The sequence below is a fragment of the Propithecus coquereli genome, unplaced genomic scaffold (genome assembly GCF_000956105.1).
Source record: "Propithecus coquereli isolate 6110/MARCELLA unplaced genomic scaffold, Pcoq_1.0 Scaffold147, whole genome shotgun sequence".
Taxonomy (NCBI): Eukaryota; Metazoa; Chordata; class Mammalia; order Primates; family Indriidae; genus Propithecus; species Propithecus coquereli.
This window is the reverse complement of record NW_012139080.1, coordinates 3,844,829-3,867,914: the sequence shown is the minus strand read 5'-3', so window position 1 is coordinate 3,867,914 and position 23,086 is coordinate 3,844,829. Positions and strand designations below refer to the sequence as shown.

Below are 23,086 nucleotides of genomic sequence, written 5' to 3'. Positions count from 1 at the left end.
CTCTGCATGTAATATGGGGGCTTCTCCAGACGGCCTCTCCAACAGGGTGTTTGGACTTCTTACATGGCCGCATAGGGCTCCAAGTATACATGGAGCCACTTGCTATATAAGTTGTACAGGAAAGAGAGCAGGTTTTGAGGGAAAGGTGATAAGTTTTGAACATGTTGAGTTTGGAATGCCTGAGAAATGTTGAAGTTGAGATGTTCAGTGTGTAGTTGAAAATATGAGTCTGAAGATTAACAAAGAGGTTTAAGCCACAAAGATTTTGAAGCCAATGAGGTCTTATATTACTTCAAAGCCCTGGGACTAGATTGCAAACCAAAAAAAGGGGACTGACAAGGAATAGAGCAAAATGGAAAGAATGTGGAGAGAGACACATTCTGCAAGCAAGGGTAGTTATAGATTTAATAAGAGGGAATGAGCTGCAGTTTCGACAAGGGAGGGAGGACTGGAGGACATTGTTGCTCAGGTACTAAGAGCTTTGACATCAGTAAAACAGTCAAATCCTGTCTCTGTCACTTGCTGGTTGTATGACTTGGAGCAAGTTCCTTACATTCTCTATGCCTTCATTTCTTCATCTGTAAAGTGGGGACACTAATGCTACCTATGGCATAAAGTTGTTGTTTAAATGAATTAATCTGTACTATCAACTTATGTAATTGATCTTTTTACTTTTCTATGTTTTAGAGAGTTTGAAAAGGATGGCAGTCTGGCAACTACGTGATCTTTGATCTTACAACAGTTTGGTGACAGTGTTGTTAAATTTATATGGCATGATAGCAAATGCTGCATAGTGGTAAATTCTATTGTAACAAGCTTGAAGGAATGTCCTAATTTCCTTTATGATTACATTTTGGTATGCTTATGTACTTTAAACAGTAATAAATGTTTTTATAACCTATTGCATTTTCATTAGACTATGACTGTTTTTTCTTTGATCATACATTAAGGATTTTTTGGAAGTAGAGTAGCGGCTGGCACACAAGTGTCATCATGGCCCTTCATCTGTTTTTCTAAATAAAGTTTTATTGGAACACAGCTACTCCTATCATTTACTTATTTTCTGTGGCTACTTTAAATGCTCAAACAGCAGAGTTGAGTAGCTATGACAGAGAACATATAGATCACAGGACCTAAAGTATTTACTATTTGATCCTTTATAAAAAAATAAAAATTACCAACTCCTGTTAGCATTTAAGTTAGCAAAAGGGTGGTAGTTGCTGAATGGATTAACAGACTGATGCGACTGCTTTCTTAGACTTCCTGGTCCCTGCTCCTCTGTTTTGTACAGTGTTTCTTCTCATGGATATTACTTCTTTTTTGCCCATCCCTGAGACCCTAGAATACAAAAGCAGTTACAGCTGAAGGAGTGAAAAACACTGCACTGAAGCAATGAAGATTTTCTTACATGGACTGACTTCCAAACAAACAATTTTTGAATGTTCTTGATCTACAGATTTGTTTTTGTTATTGTTGCTGTTGTGTCATAGGTTTTATTGAAATTGGAGTGGAAACCATTGCTCCTGGTAACTATTAATAAATAACTAGGATCTAGCTATCACCTTATCATCTGGAACACTGTTAAGGCTGCATTCATTGGATGGTATTCTTTTTTCCCCAGCAGAGGCCAGAGGGGCTGGAAATGGCATAATTGGCTACATAATGCAAGGACTGAGTTTCTCTAGGGCTTTGTCCAGGTGGATGTGAGAATCAGGCCATCTTTTTAGGGCTATCCTGGGAATTGGTCAGAGTTTGGATCTGGTTACTATTGAGGGGAAAATCAATCTCCTGTTTGGGGAGGCATTCATTCTTTCTTAAAGCCCCATGGGTTAACACATTTCTCTGGACTATAAATTACTCTTGTTTAGGGTACCAAGAGTTTTGAGAAAGATAACCAAGAAGTGTGTAATTTATTCTGTAATCATAGGCTGAATCAATTTCAACAGAGGCCAAACATTTGAAGATAACTAAATGTTATATTGCTTACTTTTGGAAGCATTTTTTTTTTCTCAGAAGCTATTAAATTAGAAATCAATCTACTTAGTCACAAATAACTGCCTCATACCCACCTTCTTTTTCCCCAAACAAGCCAAAATGAGAATGTGTGAATGATACCCATCATTTCTATGATGGGGTAGAGAAAAATGATCTCTTGGGACTAAGCGCAGCTGGGCCTAGCAAAATTAAAGAGAAAGAAACATTCGTTGGCAATGTCCTTGTCCTCCAGGTTCATGGAATGTGGACTGTTAGAGCTGCAGGAATCTTGAGGGTTCTCGAATCTGCCTTCCACCTCCTCTGCCAAAGTTACAGATAAGGAAATCAGGACATAAAAGGTTTAGGAATCTCTTGTTTTTCACCTCCTTTGTGTAGCTTCCTCCTACTCATCTTCTTTTCCTTCGGGCTGCTCTCAATCAAAATAACTTTGTTCTAAGAAAGGGCTTGAAATGCGATCAGGCTAGATTGCCAATACTGAAAACCCCCTTAAATCGGTACCTCTCACAGGGGCTTTGCAGGTTAACTTAAAAGCTTAGGGTAAAAGGAATAAACCTCCAAGGGAAGGAATTTATGCACCATAGAGGAAGTTTCTGGTGGAACAGTTGATAGTTAGGGAGGCTGTCTGGTTCCAAGAAGCTGACCTTGAGATAAAAATTCCAGGAAGTGATTTATTAGGAAGTGTTTCTAGGAAAAAATCTTGTAGGGGAGTGGAGGATTGGGACAGGAAGGGAAGGAGGCCAAGCCAGTGTGTAATGTTGGGCAAAGTTGCGCAAAGGGTAACTTGGGCTCAATCCCACAGGGAAGTTCTGGAATCAGTGTAGGTCATGCCTTAGAGTTGTCCTGTCCAAGGGGCAAGGGAGCAGAGGTGTTTATACTCCCACATCTGTCAGTCATTAATTAAGAGCTACTATGGCCTGTGAAGGGTGGGGACTGGTAGGAAGGCTCAATTCTCTACCCTGCAATGATGTCCGGTGACCTGAGGGCAGCCTTCCTGAAAAGAGTCAGGCTGCTGAGACCTGACTGCACCAGCTGCCGATGCCTTCCTGGTGCCTTTGAATCACACTAAGGGAGGCATCCTCTGGCTCATCTTACTCCCTGAATTCATTTTGTAGACAACAATGGGGTCTTAGCTTCCTTAGCCTTTGCAATTTTTATTCTAAATGAGAATTGAGCAAATGAAGGTTTCAGCTATAGTAAATCAGCCACAGATTTGGATATTTGATCACCAGATCTTCCTTTCTGCCTATCTTGGGGAATATCAGTTTCTAGTAAGGAAACAGACTTTAAAAAATAGCATATAATCCAAGTAGCAATTAAAAGAAAAATAGCAATACAATAAATACTCTAAGCCTGACATCTAATTGCCAAGCCCACAACATCAGTGTAATCCATCTGCACATCTAGTAATAGCAGGAGTTATTGGTGTAGCCCAGATTCCATGTCGTTGGTCAACTTGTCATTCTAATTGGAAGAATGAGAAAAGGGAGGAGAGAAAAGAAGGGGATGAAGAAAGAGGCAAAGGACTAGCAGCTGGTATTCCAACTACGCAGATGAATAGTCTTCTCATGCCAAGCAGAAGGGGAAAGTGAGATGGGGAGTGGAGGAGGAAGAGGGGGACAAAGTTGGATTCACTGAAGCTGCCATTGCACCAGCTGAGGGGTCTCTCTTAGCGAGTGTGACCATGGTAACGGCTGGTGTTCTCTGGGCCTTCACTATGCACCAAGCTCTGTTCTAAGGCCTTCTTTGTGAATTAACCTATTGAAACCTCATGATGATGCTGTAAGTGCAGACACCGAGGAACTTGCTCGAGGTCACACAGCTAGTCAGTGTTAGGGCTGGGATTTGAACCCAGGCCTGCTGGCTCCTAGGTCTGACCACAGTGTGTTCAGCTGGATTTGGTATCTGCCTGTCATGTATGAAATTCCCAAGTCTAGATTGCATGAACTCTACCATTATCCTCTGAGTAGAGCTAAGCCTTCTTTTTTTTAAAATAGATTTTTAATTATTCATGTAATGCACCAATGCATGTAAAAAGGTTAAAGTTAAAACATCACAGATGAAACATCACAGAAAATATTGAAGTCATAGTTCTCTTTGACCAATACTCCGAAATTTGTGCCCCTACCCCTATTATCCACTCCCACTGGTATCACTTTAGTGTGTATCAATTTCAGATCTTTAAAAATAAGTTTAGATGCTTATATATGTATTCTTTGAATATACAGTAGTATTTGTACTTTCTATTAAAAAAGAAAACATTAATTACATGACATAGTAGTTCAAAGCTTTCTAAAATTTCTTAATTTATGGATTTCTTAGCATCTCGTTAATTATTTTATGGTGTTCATAGGCCAAGAGAACATCTAACAGTTCCATCTAATAAGAGTTAGATCCAAATAACTTCATAAGTATTGATGTTCTAACAACTTAGTAGCCATTTAGAACATCATACACACAAATTGCAAGAAAAACAGTATATTCAATTAGTTTTTAACTAACCACAATTACTTAATATAGGGAAGTGTGTGTCTGTTGGGCACCCCTGGGGTCCTATCAGACACCACCATGCTCATTGCCTGTTCCACACTTATCACAGCAACTGCTGTAAACCCATCTTTGTAAAAAAAAAAAAGTATGACATCAAAAGGAGCTCAATGTGATATTGGAACTGTGTACTCCCTTGAGTTCATAGTTCACATGGTGCTGACAGATAGATGTCTTGTATGGCTGCATTTCCCTGGGGTGCTTCAATGTACAATTTGGGAATTAATTGCAGCCATAGTTATAAATTTTGCAGTTCACTTTTTTCATCCCACAATGTGCCTGAGAGATCTGTCCATGTTACACATAAAGATCTACCTTATATAAAACACTGCTGCAGAATCATCCAGAACATGAACAGACCATGGTTTATTTACCCATTTTCCTGGTGATGGCCATTAATGTTATTTCTAATGATTTTTAATTTTATATAATCTTGCAATGAAAATTCTTATTCCATGCCTCCTTGTTCACATGGATGAACTGGAGAATAAAGGCCATAGGCCAGTCGGGTTTTGCTTGTTTGTTTTAATAAATACTGACAAATGGAGCTTGGCCCTCTTTGGAGAAATGATTTCCTTTAGTCCTTTGAAACATGTTTATTGCTGGCTTATTTTTCCTAGCCCTCTATGAACCATGACTACTCCATTGGAGAAGAGTAGCTGTAATAGCTGTCCTGCAAAAGTATGCAGCGATCACCCTGTGGGTCATTGAGATATACAGGGCCTGAAAGGCAAAGGTAGATGTGACTAGGCCTAGAGGAATAGGACGGTAGGAACTGATCAGAAACTGCAAGGTGTATTTCTTAGGACAACAAGGAGGTCAGTTCATTTAGAATAAATAATTTCTTTAGAGCACAGATGGCAAATACCTTTCAGGCATGCCTTAAATGTTCCCTACCCCTCCATGGCAGACAACGAATCTATAGTGGCATGGCAGACTTAGCCAATAGATCATGGCACTCATTCTTTCTGAGCCTTCATCCAGTCTTGGAACCCTCTTCCCAGCTCTGGTGTGAGCACACAACGTGAAACTGACTTATCACCCCTGGACTCAGACAGAAGTTGGAGAGGCAGGTTGAAGTTAGGCAAGGATGGGCTAAGGAGTTCAAAGAATGCCAAGCAAGGAGAATTTGAAAAACATATTTATATTTCAGATTTTATTGGCAAAATGACTGGTGATTCTCCTCAGTGAAACAATAGCAGTAGGTATTGATCTCTGGTGATGTTATTTGTTTTCTTGTCTTAGTTCTAAATTATCCTATTTATTTATTTCTAGAAAAGAAATTTAATCACCAGGACTTTTTATTATTTTCCTCCACGAAACCCACATATTGGTAATCTACCAATTAAGTAACAACTATAGCATCAGCCAACAAACGTTTATTGAGTATTTTCATAATTAACCCTCTGAGGTGGGTATGATTGCTGTTCCCATTTTGTAGTTGTGGAAACTGAGACACAGAGAGTTTAAACATCCTGTACCAGGTTATATACCTAATAAGTAGAATAATTAGTTAATTTTCTACTGTTCAATTTCAACTCTGAAACTTCTGATTGGAAGGGATAAGGGTTCCCAAAGTGAGTTGATACAATTTTGGCCAGAAGCAAAGAAACTTGCTTTTTGAGCTTGTCTGTGTAACCTGGTCATCGGTAAATGTATTTTTATTTTGCTGTTGTTAGACTTTCCCAAATGTTAAAACAGGTAAAAGATTCTCATTATTGTTTTTGAAGACTGCAGAGATCTGATACCATAGATTGGAAACCACTGATTTGACCACTTAATTTTTCAGTTTCTGAGAAATAGGGAGTGTTCCTCAAGGATAGCATGCATTTTAGAGCAAACTGATCAGTCGGGAGGCCACGTAGCTGAGAGGTTAAGGGCCCATGCACCAGAATCCCTCGGCAGCACTGGCTTGGCCACTAATCAGCGGGGTGACCTGAGGCAAGTTGTTTAACATACTGAGCCCTAGATTTCCCTTTTATAAGTGAGTGGTAATGAGGGCTAAATAAGATAGCACATGGAAACCTTAAAATGGCAGTTGGCACTTAGTAAGCCCTCAACAAATATGTGGTCTTTTTAAACTTTATGGTTGCACATTGACATCAAAGAATCGCGACAATATAGAACCTGAGGCTTATGGGTTGACACAAAGCAGATAGAGCGAGGTGCGAGAGCTCAATAGATGGTAAGTCTGCTCCTCTTCTTTCCTCTCCAGCATCGAGCAGGTGGGGTGCCCCGTGCGTGAGGGCTCCCCGACCTCAGGATGGTACCCAATGGCACCCCCTCTTATCATCTTTATAAACTTCAGGTGTACAAAGTGACTCTTCCTGACCTTCCCCGAATGGCTTCAGGACCTCACAGTTAGTGAGCTCAGGAGCTGCCCGGCTCTCGGCATGTCGAAGGGACCTTTGTACTGCTCTGGAGAGAGCCAGCCACCGGGACCAGCATGGTGTCAGCTTCAAATGTCTGTCAGTAACGTGGTTCTGAGATCCCCAGGCCTTTTGGTTTCTTTGTGATAAAGCTGATTTTTCTTCTTGATGACCTCAGGCCTCTGAAAATACGATATTTAAGATCATTTGTTCCTCCCTATGGCAAAGGAAGAATTGCCTGTGCGTGCGATGGGGCTAAAGCTGGCCTGGCCCAATATTTATTTTAAAGGAGTCTGGCCTGTAAGGGGCACTAGGTGCTGATGCTGTCTTGGGCTGTGACTCTTGAAGGTCATGGTTGTCAAATGCTCAAAGTCTTTAGTCACCTGTGGCTTTCCCAGAGCAATGGGGCTCAAAGAATCTCCTAGGAGTCAACTAGAGCTCCTGGAACATCCCATTTAGGTGGATATCCTCTCCTAGCAACTGTATGACTCAACTCTTACTCAGGAAATGTTAACTCTCCGTAATTTATGTGCTCGTCTGGGTTACGATTATTGCCGAGTTGTTTGCGTTGGTCTTCAGAGGGTGGAACGCTGAGGAGTACCTGTGGACACCGAGGCTGTCCGTTGGAATTCCTGTTAGTCATTTAATATTAAGTATGCATTGTGTGGTCCAGCAATTCCACCCCTGATCTCTGCTTTTTTTTTCTCTTTCTCCTCAGCACTGGCTTGAGCCTAACAAGTCCATCTCCAAGCAAATGAAATGTAAGTGTCAATTTGTGGCTTTACTTTTGCTATAAAATGTCCAAAGATAGATTCTGTTTCCTGACAAAGTTTCTCCTGCCAGGGGAAAAATGGGCAGAGTTGGAGATGTGTGGGCGAGTGGGAGCTTCTCTCTCCCCAGAGCTACGTGTCTTCTCTCCTTTTCTGTGACCCTGGTTCCCCTCAGCAGTCACTCTTCCTGTTGTCCCCTGAGCCTCCCCACCTCCCTACATCTTGCCCTCATATTTCATATTTGAACAGGGGCTTTGGAATTGGCTGGTTGAATATCCCTTAAACATAATCACCAGGTCCCTGGTTCCTTTTGACTGTGGGGGTTGCTAGTAAATGGCTCAGAGTGGGAGGAGGTGCAGCCTTGAGGGGAATGGGAGAAGCAGGTGTGTGTGGAAACTAAAATCTTACTGAAAACTTTACAGAAGATTGTACTGTACTTTTCCACCCCTCGAACTCTCAAAAATGAAGTAAAAATCATTTTTTGGGGTAATTATTTTAAAGCTCTGATATCCTGATATTCTGAACTCCCTTTTTTTTTAAACTAATGAGCTCTTGGAAAAGTTGGCTTGGGTAACATCTCTCTCGAATCCTTGGTCACCCATCTGGGATGCTGTGAGGGGATGTTCACCAGTAGTCCTGGGTGACATGATGTTTTGTCCTGGTCACCCATGCCAGACTGTAGCCAATCTACTTTCATTTATGGCTTGGAGGAGACAAAAATGCACCTCAGAAACTCATTGCCTGTCCCCCCAATCCGTTAATGCCTCCACATCCACTTTCCCAGGGCTCTGAAGTGTAGGCGATACATCAGTTTCTCATCGGAGATCAGGTTAATGCATATTATATCGCTTGTCATCAATCAAGGAATTCTTTTCTTTCTCAAATATGAAGAAATTATTCTGGGCAGGATTTTCAGGTGGAAGAAGGAAGAAACTGAACATGGACTACAAACTAGCAACCAACATACCTCTTTCTTAACTCTCTTCTTTTTGCCTTTCCTGTCTGCCTCTCTTCCTCTCTCTTCCTCCCTCCCCATTCCTCCTTCCCTCTGTCTCTTTCTTTTTCTTCCCCCTCCGCTCCCCATCTCTCAAGAGTAAACTCTGGCCGGTGCAGGATGTGTGTGCTGAGATGAGCACAGTGCAGCGGTGGGGGTGGGAAGTCGGGGAGGCCAGGCTGTTGGGCGAGGCTGGAACAGAGCTGGGGCATATGTCCCAGTAGAAGTGGTGGGACAGAGGTCCCAGGAGGCTCTACGTAATATGATATGCAGGATAATGAGAATGAACTAACAGGCCTGAGAAAAGAGAGCTGATGCCCAGCATTTGTCCCTTCACTGCCAATTGTTGATATTTTGTTTATATATTTAAAAATATTTAGGCTATCTTCTAGTATATTAAATGGTTCTTGACTTTTGTTGTTGTATATCATGCAATTTTTTTTCTTTTTTCCATAGGCCATGTACATTTGTGAAATATAAACTTATCTTTAAAGATATTTCAATACCTAATAAAAGAAAAGATTTAAACTTTGTGAGAAATGGAAAGCTTGTGAGGAATTTACTTCTTAAGGATGTTGTCTTTATAATATAGCAAATCTGAACAGCCAACTGATAATGTATAATGTTTTATAAAAAAGGTTTCAAGACTGACATTTGACTACTGGCCAGTTTCAGTCTAATGACAAATGGGATCTGCATCTGGATAAAAAAATTGTGTAAAATTCAATTTCTAAACCAGACAGGGTGACTCACTGATTCTAGGAACGGGCACAGGTCTAACCCATCACCCAGTCCCCTGTCGTATTGCTAAGGACATTAGTGAACAGAAAATTATGTAATTTTCTCAAGATCATAAATCTAATTTTATTATTGGTAACGTCTTTCAGTATCAAGAACTTCTATGTTCTTGTACATATGTCCTGGAAATATTTACTGTAAATTGGAAAAAATTTAAACTAGGGCTTATATATTGTTAACCCAGAGAAACTGAGTCCAACTCCTGGAACTCATCCATGAATTTGTCAAATGATCCGGTTGCAGAGCCCCAGGCAGTTTTATCCTTTTATACGCTTATTGCCTTTTAGTAGGCCATCGTTCCTTGGAGGAAATGTTTCTCCCTCACGTAGGATGATGGACATTCAGGTCCTTTGCTCTGACCCTATTAAGATCCTTCTGACTATGGGTGTTCCCAGGAATGATGTTTCGCAGAGTTGGTTCAAGTTCGGCTGTCCTGATTAATAAATCCTTGTACAAAGGCATTATTATTTCTTACTACTTTTTTAAAAAATATCATGTTTGTGGTTTTTTAAAACAGATCAGAAATATTTAAAATGAAGACCAAAAGTATTTCCTTCCTTCTCCTCCTTATATTCCCAAGCTCACCCCAAAGAAATAACTATTGTTAACTATATTTTGTATATCCTTACATATTTTGGGGTATGTACAATTCCCCAACATATGTAAGACCTTTTATAACCAACAGTGAATTCAATCTCTATAGATTGTTCTTCACCTTGCTATTTTTCTTAATTAATTTTAGAGATTTTTTCAATATCAGCAAGTGATAGCTATTTGTTAAAAATGGTTTTCTTATGGTTAACTGTATGCATGTGTATAATTTATTTATTAATGCAGACCAAAGTTGTTTCTAATATTTTGCTACTATAAATTATGCTGTGGTAAACATGCATGTATACATTCTTGCATCTTGCGAAAGTACATCTGTACTAAAAGTTCCTAGAAACGAAACCATTGGATCAATAGATATACATAGTTTAAATTTCCTCCTTTGTGATAAATATCCATCCAAGGAGCTTGTAGCAATTTGCTTCCACAGATGTTACCTGAGAATTCTTGTTTCCCCACAATCTTGTTCAAAACAGATATAATTAAACTTATTTTTCTGGTGACTTCAAGTTTATGAAGAAAGAGAAATATTTTTCTGATTGAAAAACTAATTAGGTAGTTACTTAATTTGGTATCATTTTAAAATTGGGTTGCTTCTCATATCAAAGTCTTATTTCTCCTGTGAACTTAGGAAAGACACTAAATTTTATTTTTTAAATTAACATATGGTAAAATTGACTTTATTTTGGTGTGAAGTTCTATCAATTTTAACACATATAGATTTCCATGACCTCCACCACAGTCAGGATACAGAACAGTATCCTGATTTTCATCACCCCAAAAACCTCCCTTGTGCTGCTCTTTTGTAGTGACTTTACTCGCCCAACCACTGATCTGTTTTACATCAGTGTAGTTTTGTCTTTTTAGAATGTCATACAAATGGAATCATATAGCATGTAACCTTTGAGACTGGCTTTTAAAGTCAGCATAATATTAATAACTCTTGAGATTCACCTAAGTTGCTGTGTTTATCAATGCATGGTATAAAAAATCCAATGGTAATAGAAGCTGGTCTTTGAAAAGATTAAGAAAAGTGATGAACTAGCAAGACTGAGGGGACAAAGAAAGAGAAGACACAAATTACCAATATCAGGAATGAAAGAGGGGACATCACCACAGATCCCACAAAACTACTTTAGGCACATAAATTTGACAGCTTAGATAAAATAGACTTTCTCCTCAAAAACCATGACTTACTACAACTAACCCAATATGAAATATATAACTTGAGTAGTTTTATAACTATTGAAGAAATTAGGTTTAAAAACTTCTAGAAAAGAAATCTCCAGCCCCCTTTCCGTAGCTACTCTTGCTGCTGGAATTCCCTTTCCTTTCCTTTCCCTCAAGCCCTAATCAGGAGCTTCTCCTGGAGTTTTCTGTCTGAGTTCGTATCTATTTCCAGGTGTTTCCCAGGTGCTGGCCAGATGATACCAGAGAAAAGAGTGTGGAACTCACCACTGTTGTAGTGGTCCTTTGAATTCTCATCTTCCTTTCCAATCTGCCCTCTACTATTTACTTTTCAGAGTCTTTAAATAGCTGCCAAATGTATCCTGTCCAGGTTTTATAGCTGCATTCCGTAAGAGAGACAGGGTGGGGTGCAATTAGCCCTTCTTACCTGGAACTGGAGCCTTAAAAATCGAACTTTTAATCTCACCTATGAGGTAGAAATGCAGGTGGGCTGCGTAATTGTCTGGGCAGTGTTGAGGGAATATCTTTCTCATTTCCCTGTGCCATTGCGTGTCCATAGGTACAAATGTGGACTGAGCTGTTGATCCTCTTTTTATTTTTGTGAGATTACTCAGATAACAGATTGCATGCAAACAAAGTGTTAACTGCAGTGGCATATTTTTGAATGTTTGGTTTTCAGAGTCCTTCCTTTTCCTGAAGGAGTGTTGCTATGCAACCTAACAGTGACTCTTCTCACTTACTGCTTTTAGCCTTGACCCCATAACTGTGGAATGTGGCCCAGTGTTATACATGAAGTGGCATACATCAAGAGGACAGATATTGTATGTTCTACAGTATCTATGTAGCCGCACTAATTATATTAGCATGGAAAGATTTTTAAAAAGTTACATACTATGGCTCAGATGTGCAGAAATGCAACATTATTTTCCGATGACTGAATTCTACTTGCTTGTGATTCCTGCCTTTCCCTTAAGGGCAAAAAGTTTAATCTTTCCACTTCAGGGTTACTCAGGATCTGCTAGTTTAGAATTTTATCTTTTTCAGAAAATTACTCAGTCAATTCACAATTTAAACATAGTCACTTGAAAATGCATGCTCCATTTTGCAGTACTTTTCCCATATCAAGAGTTTTTCCCCTTCTTCCTCCCCCAGGATGGCACCATGAGACAGGAGAAGCGTATGCACTGCTGCGGTAGTGAGGGTGACTTCTCTCTTGTGCACAGTCCCGCGAGTCCTCTCCAGTGTGTGTCGTGTGATTTGGCTTTTGTTTGTTGGCCCCTTTCCCTACTGCGTCCTCTCTGGGTATAGGGGTCCCAACCGGCCTCTGAGCACGCGCTGGTGTGTGCTCCTGAGGCCCTGGTTCCTGCCGTGCATGGCCATAGACTGCAAGTCTCCACTGCTCTTGTGGTCCCCACTCCAGGTCTCTTTCACTCCTTGGCACTTAGCACATCTGTATTCGCTGCTGGGACAGCCAGAAAGTGCTCAGCCTTGAGGAAACTTGTGGACACCATCTGAGGCTTCCTCTCTGCCTACGCGTACCATACAGCCATTTCTTCAGTTCTGCACAGAACATTACCCCTCAACTACTCTGAGATTTCTTGTGTCTTGCACCAATACCTCACTCTGTTCAGACAAGCCTAGGGTGTTGAGGGATGCTGGATTCCTTCTCAGCGATCCAGACAGTGTCTTAAACTTGGTTTCGTCCTCTCCAAACTCTCCCCCTGCCTTCCCTCCCTACCTCCTGCCCACAACTAATGATGGCTTTTCTCCTTAGGTACAAGTTTAATATCCTAAAATAATAGCTTTTGTATACACAAACAGTAACTGCTTCTCAAATGTAATGGGAAAAAAGTGCTATTATTTTTTTTTATTTCAAAATATTAAGGAAGTACAAATGTTTTTGTTACATGGATAGCTTTATAGTGCTTTAGTCAGGGCTATAAATGTGCCCATCACCTGAATGATGTTCATCGTACCCGTTAGGTAGGTTTCTACCCCTCCCCTCTTCCTCCCTCCCCCTTCTTGATTTCCAGTGATTTTTATTTCTTTCTGTGCCCATGTGTACCCATCAACTAGTTACAAATTATTAGAGAGTACATGTGGTGTTTGTTTTTACCATTCTTGAGATACTTCACTTAGGATAATGGTCTTCAGTTCCATCCAAGATATATCCAAGATATATACCATGTTTTGTTAATCCACTCATGAATTGATGGGCACTTGGGTTGATTCCACATCTTTGCCATTGTGAATTGTGCTGCAATAAGCATTTGAGTGAAGGTGTCTTTTTGATAAAATACTTTGTTCCTTTGGGTAGATACCCAGTAGTGGGATTGCTGGAACAAACGGTAGGTCTACTTTTAGTTAGAAAGTGCTATTATTAGGAATAGCAATAACAAGTAAACACAAATTTCTTATAAATAAATGTTAACAAGAAATGTGTGAGATCTATATGAATAAAACTTGTATTATCCTGGATGGAGCTGGAACCCATTCTTCTAAGTGAAGTATCACAAGAATGAAAACAAGCACTCCATGTAATCACCATCAAATTGGTACTACTTGATCAACATTTATGTGCACATATGGGAGTAACATTCATTCATCAGGTGTTGGGCAGGTGGGGATGGGGAGCAAGAGATGCGTAAATTCATACCTAACAGGTATGGTGTGTGCTGTCTGGGCGTTGGGCATGCTTATAGCTCTGACTTGGGCAGTGCAAAGGTAATATATGTAACCAAAGTGTTTGTACTCCCATAATATTCTGAAATAAAAAAATAATTTTCAAATAAAAATTTCAGTGACATGCTTTATGGCATTTAACAATGATCCTGAGGCTCATTTGCAGAAGAAAATGCTCAACATTAGCCAATAAATAGGTAGAAGAACAATGATGGGTCCTTGTTCTGTTAGATAGCAAATCAAGGCATATGAGCCATAGTAATTAAAAGAGGCCTATTAATAGACACATTTAGTAATTAAGATCGACTCAAGAATGAGAAAATAATCAGTGGAACAGAAAAAACAATCACAATACCAATCCATTATTTATAGGAATATGAGTTACGATAAAGATTGTATTTCATATCAGAGACAGAAAGATAGCTGTTCAAGACTTTTTTAAATAAAGGCATGAATTTTGGATAATTGCCTTTCTACTTGGAAAAACAAAGTTAAAGGCATACCTTACACTATACATGGGATTCATTCTAGATGTATTCAAAAAGCCAGTAGATTTAAACATATGTAGAAGTTTTAGGTAACAATTTGATAATATTTTTTGGACTCTTGGGGTAGCACAGAGCTTTCCAAGGAAAGTATAAAACTCAGAAGCAACAAAGCAAAATGCTGACACATTTGTGCAAAAATTAAACTATTGAACCAGAATATTTAGATTGTTCACTGCACGGAGTAGCTTCTCAGCAAATGTTTGTTGAATAAATGATCATAAAACAAATTATAAACAAAACACAAGAAAAACAAAGGGAAGAACATTCGCCAAATATATAACAAGTAGTAACATGCCGAATATATACAGTATGACGCTATGGACTAAACAGACGAACAACTCAATAGAAAGATGCACAAAAGATGCAGAGAAGTAAGAAAAACAAATGACTAATAAAGTCACAAACAGATGCTCAACACCATTAGTGATAGAGGAAATGCAAATTACAATGAGATATTTTTATTTACCATACTGAGAAAATTGTAATTATTGATAATACCCAGTTGATGAGGATGATGGTAACATGTCTGGTGAGAGTGTATAAACTGGCGAAGCCAGTTTGGAGGGTCATTTGGCTGTATTTTTCAAGATTAAAAATGCCTGTGTCTCTTGATCCAACAAGTCAATTTCTATGATCTAGCTAAAGCAAAATTTGTTCACACACAGGTGTATATTACGCAAGGATGTCCACTGCAGCCTCACTTGTAACATTGAGGAAGTAATGAAAATCCCAGCAATTCTAGCAAGACTAAGTAAATTATGTGGAATTCATGCAGTCATTAAAAAGAACGAGATAGACATATATTATTGACATGAAAAGATTTATTAGGTACATTGTTGAGTTAGAAAGGCAGATAAAAATACCACTTATAGAATGATTCGTTTATATGAAAACAAAAGATTACTGTATAAGTGCATAGAAGGACAGGAAAGATGTACACTCAATTGTGGTTACCTATGGGGAAGAGAGTGGGTGAAGCGACACGAAGCTTTCACATTTTATTATATATTAATAGTTATGTTAGACTCTGATCTTTTACAATGAGAATATATTCATGTATCATTTAGTAATAAAAAAGAGAAAATAAAAGGAGAGAAAGCTTTATGCAAAAATCAAGGAAGAAAGAAAGAAAGAAAGAAAGAAAGAAAGAAAGAAAGAAAGAAAAGAAAGAAAGAAAGAAAGAAAGAAATGAGAGTGTATTATGCATTAAGCATAAAAATAGAGCCCTAGATGAGAGAAAGCTCACTGACTCTTCTAAACAGGCTCTCTGCTTAATCCTGGCTGGTGCCTGTCTGAGGCCTGATTAGCCCAGCAGGGTAGTTAAGAACTTATTCTTGCCCTATTTGCTAGACATTGTGCTGCTGCCAAGCACCCTGAAGGGGCAGGGCTGCTTGGAAATGACTTTTGCTTGCAAACCAGGGTGGGGGAGGGCTCCCAGCCTCTGCCTAATGCATGGGTCCGACTCAGCTGTAATTGCAGTACTGAGTTAAATTGCTGGCTGATGTCTATGGTGCTACTCCTCAGAAGTTACTATGGCTCTCTCTGGAACCCTGAGATGGTATGTAATTCTTAACTCTGACGTTGATACTCCTGGTCCTTCGTGTTGATGTCACATTCTTTAGCTTTCCAGCATCCCCCTTGGGGCTAATCTAACAGGTAGCTCTCTTTCTGATGAATGATTTTGTCAAAAGGTGGTGGCTGGTGGCGGCAGGGGTGGGGAAGGGGCGCGGTGGGGGACAGAGAGAGAGAGAAGGGGATTTTGCCCTGGTGTAAGGAACAAAAGGAGAAAAGCCACAGGTGCTGTGCTCACTCATGAGGCCAGTTTGGCTGCTCAACTCCCAACTCTATTTGTTCTTCCGGTTGCTCCCCTTGCTGGGGCTGCCATAAGCAATTATCACATGTTGGGTGGCTTAAAACAACAGACATTTATTCACTCCAGTTCTGGAGGACAGAGGTCCGAAATCAAGGTGTCAGCAGGGCCATGCTCCCTCTGAAGGCTCCAGGGAAGGATCCTTCCTGCCTCTTTTGGCTTCTTGTGGTTTCTGGCCAACCTTGGCATTCCTTGGCTTGTCGCTATAGCACTCCACTCTCTGCCTGCAGCTTCACACTGCCTCTCTCTGTGCTTGTCTGTGTCTTTGTGTCCTAGTCTCCCTTCCCTTTCTCTTATAAAGGTACCAGCCAGTGGATTTAGGGACCACCCTAACCTAGTATGACCTCATCATAGCTTAATTAATGATGTCTGCAAAGACCCTGTTTCTAAATAGGGTCACACCCTGAGGTTCCAGATGGACATGAGTTTTTTTTTAGACCTCTCATACTTAGCATTTGTTTTTACTCTTTGGGTGACCGTCATGCCTTTGCTTTGTGGCTTACTTCCCCTCTCCTTTATGTATGTTGTTGGTTTTTGATGAACTTGATCGCATACTTCTGACACTAAAGTTTTACACATTTTACTTCTCCAGGTCCCTATACAGACAGTAACTCTGCCTCCAGACCCAGGGCAGCCTCACCTATTGTCCTCATACATATACCCATACTTGTCTAATCATGGTCCTAGTACTGGGTTTGGAAGATTTCTTCACCTAATCCATGGCTTAGTACAAGGTGGTGCATATGCTTGGTTCATAATAAATGCTTATTGACTAGAATTGAAATGCTACATTTAGGGAGCAGGTGGAAGAAGTTCCACTGCCATGTGCTTTAAAAAAAGAAAGCAAAGCACACGACTGAACACAACCCATTAAAGAAATCAAAAAACATGAAGTCCCCAACTACTGTGCTTTAGTTTTTGCTTTTTTTGCTCTTTCCAGGTTTCTTCTTCCCAATGCTTCTTTCCAGGAAGAGCAGCTGTGATTTCTGTCTCAGCCATGGAGGGTCTCCAGCTTGGGAAGCCGGTTTCTCTTATTCTAGTGCTAGCTCAGTAGATTTGGCCAGGTATCTCTTTTTCTCCCACGTTCAACTGTTTCACGAGAAATTTCCATGTTTGGTCCTTCTCCCAGAAAGTGAATGTAATTTGAGCTTATAAATGGTTTCCACGTTGTACTCTTTCTTTATTTCCCAATATAAAATGAAATAATGGTAATAATAATAATGACAAAAACCCTTAATTTTATTGCATGCAATTCTAAATGACATGTGCATTTGACAAGCCACAGCTTTATAATCTTTAACTTTATCTTTATGGTTGATGGCGACATTGACATCATTGTGATTGGGTTCAGTAGTGGGTCCTGGGGCTTCAGGGAGGACCCAGCCCTCCTCTTCATGGGAAGGAGGGGAGTGTGACAGGGGAAGTGGAGAAAGCAGAGGGAACAGGAGCTTTTCCTGGCAGAAGCCCATATGTCACTGGTGTGGTACTCCTAGGGGCCCCTCCCTTCCTTTGGGAATGTCCGCATTCTTTCATAAGGGCTCACGTGGTTCAGAACTACACGTGTTGGCAGCATAATTGTCTGAATGGCAACCATGATGGGCCAAGAGTTTCCATCCTTGGTATATGAGGACCAGAGAAGATTCGAGTGTGGGCCAAGTGGGTGGGAACACTTTATTCTTGTTTCCCTTTGGTTGGAAACCCTTCATAATGCCTAATTTTTAGATGCAATTTTATAGTATAAAATCTCAGTACCAAGTTGTATAAGTAGTTGAATTTAGCTATCCTAGTTATTATTACAGTTGATTTACACCTACCAACGTGACTCCCAGGTTCCAGTTAGTCATACAACATCAGCAGCAAGCAGGTGCCTGATCTCTTCTTGCCTTCAGTTTCATGTGTTCTTGCTAACTTTTTGGCTAAAATTCTCAGGTCACTGCACCCTAGGCTCAGGCAGCATCCTTTACATGCCAGGAATGCCAAATAGCTCTTCATATGTGCACTTCTTTCATGCCTGTTTCATCCCCACTCCTCCGTGGGAGATGACAGTTCCCTCTCACTTTTTCAACCAAGGTAAAGGGTAGGTCAAGGGGAGGTCATGGCTCTACCTCAGCCATGTTGGTTTCTTCCCTGAACTGCAGAGTAACCATAACTGCTGTGAGTTCAGTCCATAGGTCTCAGACAGTCTGCTGAGGCTTGGCAGTCATCAACTCACGCCATCCTCATCCTGGTCTCTATCAGGTTGTGGGCCAAACCTGGCTGCCACCTGTGTTTGTATGGCCTTTGGGCTAGGAATACGTTTCTCATTTTTAATAGTTACAAAAATATCAAAAGACAAATAATATTTTGTGACATATGAAAATGATAGAAAACTCAAATTTCAGTGTTTTATTGGAACACAGCGATACACATTTGTTTTCATATTGTTGGTGGCTGTTTCCATACTGCAGCAGCTGAGTGGAGTAGTTGAAACAGAGACCTTGAGACTCCCAGAGTCGAAATATTTATTTTCTTGCCCTTTACAGAGAAAGTTTTCTGACCTCTATCTGTGTAGTTTGTTCTATTATTATGTCCATTTTACAGATGAGGAGACAGAGGCCGAGAGTTTTCAGTTTGGCCATAGCTATTTGTGCAAGTGATGAACTCGATATTGGAAATATTGGACCCCAGAGTCTCTTTGAGCTTCTCCTGAACAGGCACAGGCGGGCAGAGCATTCGGAGACCAAGTACTTGGGAGGCAACTGCTCAGTGTTCCAGTGTCCCCTAAGGGAGTTCTTAGAGTGGCTCCAGTCGGTGCCTGCGTGTGTGTGGGCACGCCTGTGTGTGGTAAAAGCACAAGTGAGAACTATAATGGGAGGAGGATGAATTAAACACAATTTAAAAAACCCATCTCCACTTTGGAAGCTGAGGCAACAGTGGTGATCATTTCAGTAAGTGTGATGGAGGAATCGTCACTGTTGATAATGATGCTGATAGTGACAGTTATTGTTAAATGACAATGATCATTTCCAAGTAGAAGAGCAGTTGTTAACGTAGCCCATGCTCTCTGTGGCTGGCTTATTTACGTATATCCCAAGAGTCCTAGCTGGCGAATGAGTGAGCAATGCTCTGCCCTTTTGGTGCTCAAGAGTCACTTTGCACGTGTACAGAAATAGTTTGTGCTTTCGAGCTGTTTCATTATCAAATGCAGCACAGATGAATCCATTAGCATCGCTGTGCATGGTGTGTGCACAACAGGGATGTGGGGCGCCCTCCTCAGTCCTTGCTCTAAAGCCTCCCCAGAAAGACATGGGAGGGAGAATGCTCATTTGCTTAGAAATAAAAAGGAATCAGTTGTATGGAAAAGGCTGGGAGCCTCTGATGCCTACTTAGGGTCTTTTGGAAAGCAAGCGTCACAACTGCAGGTGGTAGAGGTCCTGTCTGCAACACCAAAGACTTTGCAATGTTTCTCCAGAGTCTGAAAGTCTAACAAATTGATCACACTTGGGTTTTTTTGTTTGTTTGTTTGTTTTTCAAAAGAGTCCCAGAGGAGGAAGGTACAAGAGAGACATATTCCAGGTACAGGAATTGCTCTATAACCTGCTGGAGCCACAGGCTCTCTGCTTGAACTGCTATTTAAAGGGGATTAGGGAGATTTTTCCTAGCTGTAAGCCAGATGTATATAAGAAAGATTGTGTATACACTATATGTGCGATCCTGATATTATGCTTTTTTATTTTCCTGTGATTCTTTATGATGACGGTGGAAGATGTCTGGATTGTAAGAAAAGCTTCAAAGTGATGTTTCCCTCTCGAAAAATCCTATTTGGTTTTTAAAAGATTTGAGTAAGGTTGTTGGTTAAAAATAGAAAGTCCTTTTTTTCCCCTTTTACCCAGGAGCCTGCTCAATTAATCGTTTCCTATCCCCAACCCTGCTTCTGGGCAAGGGCTCAATGTGGAGATGAGAAACTCTGTCTCTGCTTTGTAAACAGCTGTACCTCTCCCCATGTTCTCAGTGTTAACAAACTACCTAAATGACGCCACCCCGGGATCTGCTGATGCAAGAAGGGGCCGCGGGGCTGCCTTGAGGAGACACTTGGCCTCCCAGGCCTTGTCTGGCACGTATCAGTTGGCTGTGAGAGGAGCCCTCCTGTTCTCAGAGCTATTACATGTGCTGGCATTTTAAAGTGGTTTTTACATTTTTTCCTTCTCTGCTGCTAGGTGGTATCCTCCGTCTTTAGCACTGACATGGCTGAGTAAATGTTTTCAGATGTTGAACTGGGTTCAATTCAGTCTTCCTCATCCCCTCCCTCCCACTTCCACCTCTCTCTTTCACTCTCTTCTCCTGGCAGGAGTGTTTATCTCAACAAAATAAAGTCTCCTATTTTGATACTGCCCCATGTGTACGTGCTGACAGCCCATTGGATCCATCCAAATACCTCTGAAAGGTACACACAGAAGCTGGCACTGTCCCTTCTCCAGAGCAGGAAACAGAAAGGTGGTTTGCTCAAGATCGCTGCCAGAACTCCCCTTTCCCTTCAAAACTCAGGGGCTTACTTCCTGTGGGACTCGGGGTCTTCACCACCCTGTGTGCCCCATCGTGGTTGCCGCAGCTGAGGACCACAGTAGAGAGGGACACGACATCTTCTCCCGTGGGTGACCGTGCTTCCCAGTGTAGGAAAGATGCACAGGGTCTGTTCATGATGACGCTGTTTGGACAGGGCCCCAGTTCAGGCTGCAGGTTTTATTGGTCCACAGATAGCTCCTTCATGAGGCATTTCCATCTACTGATTCTGCATCACATGTTCGGCATGGACAGAGTCTTCCCTTACTTCATCCTCTTTTTCTGTAGCTTAAGAGTAAGAAGACATGGACGCTAGATTGAGCAGAGACACTTGGCAGCTTGGAGAAGGGGGTAGTCATCTCTCTACAAGGGGTTCAGGACCTTGGACACATCCCAGGGAGTAAATAGCAGCTGCCAGGCTGAACCTGGGAAGGCTCCGTTCTCGGCACTTGCACACCTGGTGTGGGTGGATGCTGGTGCTCCACTCTGAGCTCCCGGCCCCAAACCAGTGCCCCGCACTGGGGATTAAAGATGATCCCCCCCATCTCCTTGGTTAATGACTTAAACTTTTAAATGGTTGTATTTCTCCCATGTTTGGTTTTACAGAAGATAATAAAAAGAATTGCACTTACCTTCATGGATTTGATTAGAGTGGGGATGGGAAGAAGGAACAGAGGTTGGGGTGGTCTTCTCTCACCCCTTAAATCCTCTCTGCCTTATTCTTTTCCATAGCATGTATGACCTTCTAATGTCTGGTATATTTTACTTACTTACTTACTTTGATTTTATACTTGTCTACCCCACTAGAATGTGGCCTCCATGAAGATAGAATTTTTGTCTGTTCACAGCTGCTGTTATTTGCACATTTAAAATTGTGCCTGGTACCTATTAGGTGCTCAATAGGTATTTGTTGATTGAATTAATTAATCCTACCCCTAGAAGTAGCTACTGTAACTGACTCCAGAGTCCCTAAATTTGTTCTAGATGTTGAGGGGGCAGAACAGAAGCTGAGACAGAAAGCTGGATGCTATCGAAATGTCAATCCTAGGAATTGCTGTTGTGATCCAGGCTATGGACCTTCTCGATAAGTGTTTTGATTCTGTCAAAGGGTCCAAGGGATGAATGTGATGGCAGGGCCTGACTATTCCCCTTGACATGTGCCTCAAAGCTTGGGGTTTATCACTCATTAATTCATTCAGCCAGACAGGCAGAGAGTCAATCTTTTATCAACAATTAGCTGAACAAGACGTGTAAGTTTATACCTTCTTGAATCTTGTCATCCATAACTAGATTTACATTTTGGGGGAAATTATTTATCTTTTCACCTTGCTCCAACCCTGTGAAGAAGTGTTCCTTAGATTTACCACTTTTTTTATAATATAATTTTGCATCCAGAACCTTAAGTGAGTTCTTCAAGGAGAAGGCCCCTGCCGCAGTGGCCTCTCCAGGCCTGGGCCATGAGATCGACTGATTCCTTGTCAGCCCAGGTCCCTCCTGGGGTTACTCCTGGATTGCTGCGCCGGAACCGAGGGCTCCTTGTAACTTATAGGGAAACTTTTCTTCTTTTACTGGTGACAAGGGGTCAAGGACACTGGATAGATATGAGAAAAAAACGCAGGAGGGGGTATACGATGGCAGGAGAAAATAGAAAACGTTGGGCTTGAAGAGTGCCTCCTCCAGTTTTTCCTTCAGCCAGCTCCCATCCCTTCTTATAGTGGGCTAGTCGTGAGCCTATCTCTCCCACCTTGTATTCATTTCTCCTGTGATCACACCCAGCAAATGGAGGGAGATGTCAGGAACTTAGTGGCTGTTTCTGTGTGATTTAGCAGTAGCATATATGAAAAGGATTAAGAGTGTGGGTCCGTTATGAACTCAGAGTGAGTCAACATTGAGTGGAGGCTGTTGAAAGGGGACAACAAATAGGTCCAGAATGAGGCCAGGAGCCCTGGGAGCCCCTGGCTTGAGGAAGCCCAGAGCAGATACGAATGCACTCAGCGTGGAGGTGCGGCGGGAGGGAAAGGAGGGCTCTCAAAACTCTTTCAAAAAAGGAGGCATTAAGGAACTGGAGATGCTTATTTTAGAGAAGACTCAGAAGGGCCATGAGTGCTGCCTTCGGATGATGGAAGAGCTCTCCTTGTGGGGAGACCCTAAACCTTTCTGGAGCTTGGAGTGAGGATGCT

At 41.3% G+C, this 23,086-nt stretch overlaps 1 protein-coding gene across 2 annotated transcripts in view; it reads left to right on the top strand.

The window, feature by feature from the left end:
• Positions 1-23,086, top strand: part of FRMD3 (FERM domain containing 3) — a 251,744-nt gene that overhangs the window by 133,187 nt on the left and 95,471 nt on the right. For both annotated transcript variants that reach the window (XM_012640022.1, XM_012640021.1), the window contains exon 3: positions 7,627-7,669. In XM_012640022.1, the coding sequence (XP_012495476.1) occupies positions 7,627-7,669 (43 nt within the window). The remainder of the gene's footprint in view (positions 1-7,626; positions 7,670-23,086) is intronic.